Source organism: Arachis ipaensis, chromosome B08, assembly GCF_000816755.2.
Source record: "Arachis ipaensis cultivar K30076 chromosome B08, Araip1.1, whole genome shotgun sequence".
In the NCBI taxonomy this organism is placed as follows: domain Eukaryota; kingdom Viridiplantae; phylum Streptophyta; class Magnoliopsida; order Fabales; family Fabaceae; genus Arachis; species Arachis ipaensis.
In genome coordinates, this window is record NC_029792.2 from 1724200 (window position 1) to 1730252 (window position 6053).

The 6053-nt window shown below is 33.7% G+C and overlaps 1 protein-coding gene across 1 annotated transcript; it reads left to right on the top strand.

Moving 5' to 3' along the window:
- On the top strand, window positions 502–4740 carry LOC107614072. Its single transcript, XM_016316298.2, has 11 exons — window positions 502–761; window positions 850–1049; window positions 1161–1221; window positions 1395–1443; window positions 1723–1777; window positions 1856–1943; window positions 2166–2284; window positions 2628–2753; window positions 2902–2995; window positions 3202–3356; window positions 3626–4740. Exons 1-11 carry the CDS (start codon window positions 614–616, stop codon window positions 3683–3685), a joined length of 1155 nt encoding a protein of 384 aa, XP_016171784.1. The 5' UTR covers window positions 502–613; the 3' UTR covers window positions 3686–4740.

Genomic DNA, 6053 nt, shown 5'->3' on the forward strand with positions numbered 1-6053 from the left:
TTATAATTTATATTTTTATTATTTGCCTATTTTTTATTTTTTTATAAAGATACAACAAAAATAATAAAAAAATAAAACGACGATTAAACTCTTAAAAATTTCGAACTTGAACTAATTTTTTTTTTATCAAAGATAGAAGACTCGAACCCACAACCTCTTAATTGAGTATGGAGAGACTATACCATTTGAGCTATTACTCATTGGCTCGAACTTGAACTAATTAGCTTTAAAGAACAAAAAGTATTAATTTGACTTTCCATGATGGTAAATGGTACATGATATCTTTCCATCAATTAATGGATACTTATATATATTATTTATCTACTGTGATATGTTTATTTATAAAAGATTGTCATGTAAATTAGTAGATAATAACTTTTGGAATGAAACTTCATCTATTTTGATAAAATACGTAATAAATAATGAACAGTTAATAAAATTTATATAAAAACTTAAAAGATAATAAATTTCCATACTCAAAGTCTAAAACTATATCTTTTTCATACTCATTGTCACTGACTTTAATCAAAATTATATTTTAGGTATTTTGGGCCAAGGTGCAAAAATCGTTAAGATGCGTTGACTTGATTAGGGTTTGAAGTTTGATTGTGAAATGAAAATGGAGAAGTGTGGAAGCGATTGTTTAGAGGAGCTCGTGAAGTTCACTCTCTCCAACTCTCAGAATTACCATATTGCCCTTTCCACTGAATTCTGCTCCACCCTTCTCAAAGATGATCCCACACAACCATCTTCTTCACTCGGTACAACTATTTATATCACTCTCGATTGAAAAAAAAAGTTTCCATTTTTGTCCTCCTACTTACACTACATGCTTGTGTTTGTGTGCAGATTTGTTGGAAGGAGTGCCACTGTATCCATTGTACAAGCGTCTAGCATTAGTTCTCTTGAAATGCATGGATTCTCAAACGTTTTTCTGGACAGGATCATGCAATTCATCGGTGACTAATGAAATTGATAATGCTTCCGTGCAGAAGAAGCATTCCGAGTGGCACAAATTGATTTTGGATAAGATATCTGAGATACTGAATGTAAAATGAACTTAAACATTTGATGCCTCTATTTGCTTCTTTCTATTTGTCTTTTGATTGAAGCTAGTTGCAACAGATCTTAAATAGTGTATTAACATTTTGTTTCAACAGATTTTGAAGAGTCTCTCTTTTGAAATCCATGTTCAAGAACCATTTTTCTCACAGCTCAAAGGTAGAAAGTTCTATCACTCTGTAATCACTGCTAAAGCATTTGTTTTTTTCCCAAGCCATGTTGATAGGTAGAAAAATTCTCTATTGCTTAGAATGAATTGCTTTGAAGTAATGCGGTAGAGTCCTATTTCTTTTATGAAGTCTTAGGAATTATGATGTAGTTATTGACTGCAGATGGCCTGAAAACAGTTGAAGGGAGGTGCGCCGGCGGCAAATACAGCAGGTTTCAATGTTTTACAATTTTAAAGATATGTGATATGCCAATGAGGTTGTATGCAAATTTATATTCCAATAAGTCTTAGAAACTTAGGTGTTATGCTTGTCCTTCCAATGTAACAAAAAAGTTGTCTTACCATGGATGCATAGTATCTTGTTACTTGATTCTTGGATTGTATTTTCTCTTAATAGTTGGCTATTGGATTACTATGAGTTACATGTTGCCCATTTCACTTCTATTCATATTTCCTTTTAATTTTTGGAATATTTGGTTTTCCCTTTCCAGGATTGGACTAGGAAACCTGATTCTGGTAAACAAATCTGTCGTGTTTGAAGTTCAGGTAATGACTAGTTTTGTTATTAGTGGAGGATCTTTCTGTAATGCGGTTGCTCTGCTTCTTAACATAATCAATATGTAGGGAATACGTTGGTATCCTACCTTTGCTGACATGTTGGAGACAGAAAACCTCGGGAAAGTTCTTCCAGGTGTTGACAGTGTTGAAAAAGGTACTGGAGATATTGTATTAGTATCTATAGCAGGATGATTAATTGATTCAAAATGAAGAATCAAAGTGAACTAAGCTAGTTTGAGTTGCTAATTTCTTCCTTCCCTGTAATTATGCAGCCAAAAAGTTCTTAAGATGAAAGAAGCCTCAGTTACATTGATGTCTAAGTCATTTCCAGATTTTATACTGATAACCCCAGAATAAAGCTTGCATAGCATTGCAGGAGTAGAAATCTACCGGAGGTTTTACACAGAAGAGAAGGAAAAGTCAAATGGTGTTCTTGCAATTGGTGTTTCAAAACATACCCTTCAACCATACATTCCTTTGGCCAATTTATTCTCTGTGAGTTCACTCTCCTGTAAAACCACTGCAACTGATCTGCAATCTTAGAATCATCATCTAAGAACCCTCTACAATTATGTTACTGTGCATGTTCTGCCTTTTATTTGATAATAATGTACTGCAATGAAAGTGGAGTTAGACCTTAAGAAGTAAGAACTATGTTATTTCCTATTGGAATTAAAATCACATATATATTTTTTGCTTTACCCCATATTCTCCCTCTTAAGTGTCCTGCATTTTCTTTCCTTGAAGTTATCATATGCAGTCATAAATGTTTGCTTTGGTAAATGGCTATTTACTTACATAAGTGCCCTGACCCTTGTGCTGTTTTCATCTTATATAGGAATTAAGTTATGAAGGTGTTCAAGGCCTTCTAGGGTTGATGCATACAGCAGGGACAATTCCAGATGCGCTTCCACCACCAAGATCAACTCTATTAGCATCATTTAGTTTGCTATGCAATCCAGATGTAAGAAAGTGACTTCATTCATACTTTTTTTTTTTCGAGGTTTCATTAGTCTCTGTTTGATGGTGAGTTTGTTTAGCTAATATGATGCAGTGAAAAATCTGTGTACTTTGAAACTAAATTATACCTTTTGTTGGCTTGACTGCTTAAGGTTGAAGGTAGTTCCTTAACTCTTGGAGCTCGTGCATTGGCCAAACATGCTTGTAGGAGTAGCAGTGGTTATTGGGGGTCCCTGGATGGAGGTGGTAAGGAATATTTTTCCCTTTTTCAGAAACTTTTCAATAGATTTGCAATAATAATTGCTTTGCAATTTCCGTTTTGCGCTTTGCTTTCTATGTTTCTCTGCATGTTATTTTAATATGTTGACGAAAATGCTATTGATTAATAGTGTGTCTAACAAGTTGATTGCATTGGTTTTACTAATTCTTGTATTTGTAACCACTCGTTGCAGATTCTAATAAGAATAGACTTGCAATGGATGTAATTAAGCGCCTAATAGCACATTGTTGTTGGGTGAATATGCATGTTGTCCCGCCGCATGGAACCGTGTTCGAAATAAGGGTTGCTGAAGGATATGGCGCACGATGGACAGAAGATGGAAGCAAGGTATGTGGGTAATCGTTAAACTCTGTTTTTCATTTGCTTCCGTCGCACGTTCAAACATAGTATGGTGTCTTTTCTGCATAACTTAAGACTCAAGTTAACTTTCTTTATACTCATCCTTCCCTAGCTGCGGATAAGGTTTTAGCCTGGAGAAAAGCTTTTTCTGTTTTCAACTTGCAAGATTTATTTTTCTTTAGCCTTGGTAACAAATAGAATTGTCCATTGAAATAATTTTTCTCAACCCTTCTTTTTTGTGCCTCCAACCTTTTCAGTTTATTGGATTTTTAGAGCCCTACATGGAAGATGGTCACTCAAAAGGATGGAAACACTAGTTCTGCAACAATTAAAGCTTCGAAATCGAAAGTGTTGATGGATAGTTATGGGTATTTGAAAGTACAAATATGGGGCCTTAACTGATGGTAAAGTTTTTTTTAGTGTATATAAATTTGTTACTTATACTCATTCTGTCTTTTAAACCGAGCAGACACATATCTCTTACCATTCAATGGAATGTGTGGTAACCACATGGGATAATGAGTCTGACTCTATCTAATGATAAAAGAGTGTATGTCAATTCAATATACAAAATATTTCTCATCCTTTTGCTTGTTGACTTGTTCGGTTCTTCCTATTTTGTTTTGTCACTAATTGTTGTCATTTTCTTTTTCTTAAATCTTAGTATGGATTTCCCTATGCAATATATGGATCACTACCTAGCTAGTTCTTTGTTTCTTTCTATAACCCCAAAATAGTATACAACTCATATTATGGTGTACCACGCAAACCTCTTTGGTGTATTTGCAAACACTTGTGTGAGGAAAACAAGTGGAAACGTCCTTTTTTCCCTTAAAATTAAGCATGCAAAGAATGAGATTCTTTGGCTTTATATATAAGTTCTAACATCTTCCTCCTCTTTTTCCTTTTCCCTATAATTTGTCCTTATAATATTTTTAAAGTGAATGAATCTTGATAGAGGGCACAGCCGACAGTGGTATCTATCATTTGTTTTCTTTAATATATACCTAAAGGAGGCGATAGTCTCAATGCAATGCATCACCATATGTTGTAATGCATTTACATTTACAAATAATAATGTTTTCTTGGATTTATATAGTAGTATAATCTAGCTAGCTAGCTATTTTGGTGCAAGCTGTTGTGGTTGAGGATGATGATAGCATGCATGCATGTGTGCCAGCACCACCACAGCTTAGCTTGAACCTTGGCCTGCCACTGCAATGAGTAGTGTTCTATTGGGTTGAACGGTTTGTATTCTGATCTGGAGGCAACTTGGGAGAATACTAAACCTTGTTCTGATTAATTCTCATATTCTTTAAAGATTGCAGAGTTGTTTGCTATATATATATTCTATTTCAACATGTTGAAATTGTAGATTCCTAGGAGTGAACAAAAAACAGAGAGATACCAAATATAAAATCTGAGAGAAAACAACAACAAAGTCTTTTTATTTATTAGTACATGATGATGTCAGTTAACTATATACATTTATTAAATCCTGCTATTATTCTAGGAATTCTTGAATGAATACATAGGTACACCACTACCAGTGATCTTGGAAAGAGAACTACAGAGGAAGCTTAGAATGGTAAGAATTATTTTAATGTGTGTGCTACTAAGATAAAGAACAGAAAAGAATCTCAATTTAATTCTTAAAATTTTTTGATATTTCAATTTTAAATGACTAAATCAATTTATAAAACTTTACTTAATTAGAGAGTTTTATTAAGATTTAAATTTTGCTACAATTTTATATTTTATTTATTTTACGAAAATTCTCAATTTTCTATACTTGGCAGAGACAGTTAGTGGTGGCAGGTAGTGTCAGCCTGAGAGTGCTACTTGGTGGTTGTTTCTATTCTATTATCATTTACTAATTAATATCTGTGAAACAAGGCATGTGCCCCCAAATTTCTTGTCCCATTTTCTCAGTTTAAGAAACTTCATGTCTCTCAGTATCTGCATTTCTGTGCACATTTCATTTTCTACAACGTTATATTCAACCACCAGTGGATATATCTAAATACAAATAAATGAATAATAGTACAAAACTACAGTATGAAATTACAAATAAAATAGAATCAACTTGATTTGGTCGAGTGGTTAATTCACTCATCCGTTTAACCAAGTGTTAGAGTTCGAATCTTGCTTTGTGCATGCAGCAATCCATTTTCCAGCGGCAGATCTTTAAATAGAATTTAGATCTGCGACGGATTAGTCGTAGTTCATCCGTTTGCATGCATGACTGCGACCAACTATTGTGGGATTAAGGGGTGGCAATGGCATGAAGCCATGAACTGATGAGTTTTTTTTAACGTATCTTCCGAGCCTTATTAGAAGAACGGATTCTGTGACCACTGAGGCAGTTTCTCATTTTGTTAGTAGTGTGTGTTTATTTATAATGAAAATGAAATAAAATTGACGAAGTTATATCGTCAATACTACGCATGCAATTGTCAGATTTAGCTATATATTTATTATGATGATAATTAGAAGCAACATCCTAATTTTTTGTTGAAAAATCATGTCAAGAAGTATAGTCCCATAAAAATGTGGTGACACAAACTTTATTTGTATAGTAGACAAGGAAAGATAGCAATATATGATGAAGACATGGACCACCATCAATAGGATCGCCCATATGAACCTTCTTTCTAACAAATTAAAGTTAAAATAATTTAGAAA

Coding starts and splice junctions, on each gene's coding strand:
- LOC107614072 (XM_016316298.2), top strand. CDS start 614: ATGAAAATGGAGAAGTGTGGAAGCGATTGTTTAGAGGAGCTCGTGAAG. Junction 1,050..1,160: donor AGATATCTGAGATACTGAAT/GTAAAATGAACT, acceptor TTGTTTCAACAG/ATTTTGAAGAGTCTCTCTTT. Junction 1,444..1,722: donor GCCGGCGGCAAATACAGCAG/GTTTCAATGTTT, acceptor TTCCCTTTCCAG/GATTGGACTAGGAAACCTGA.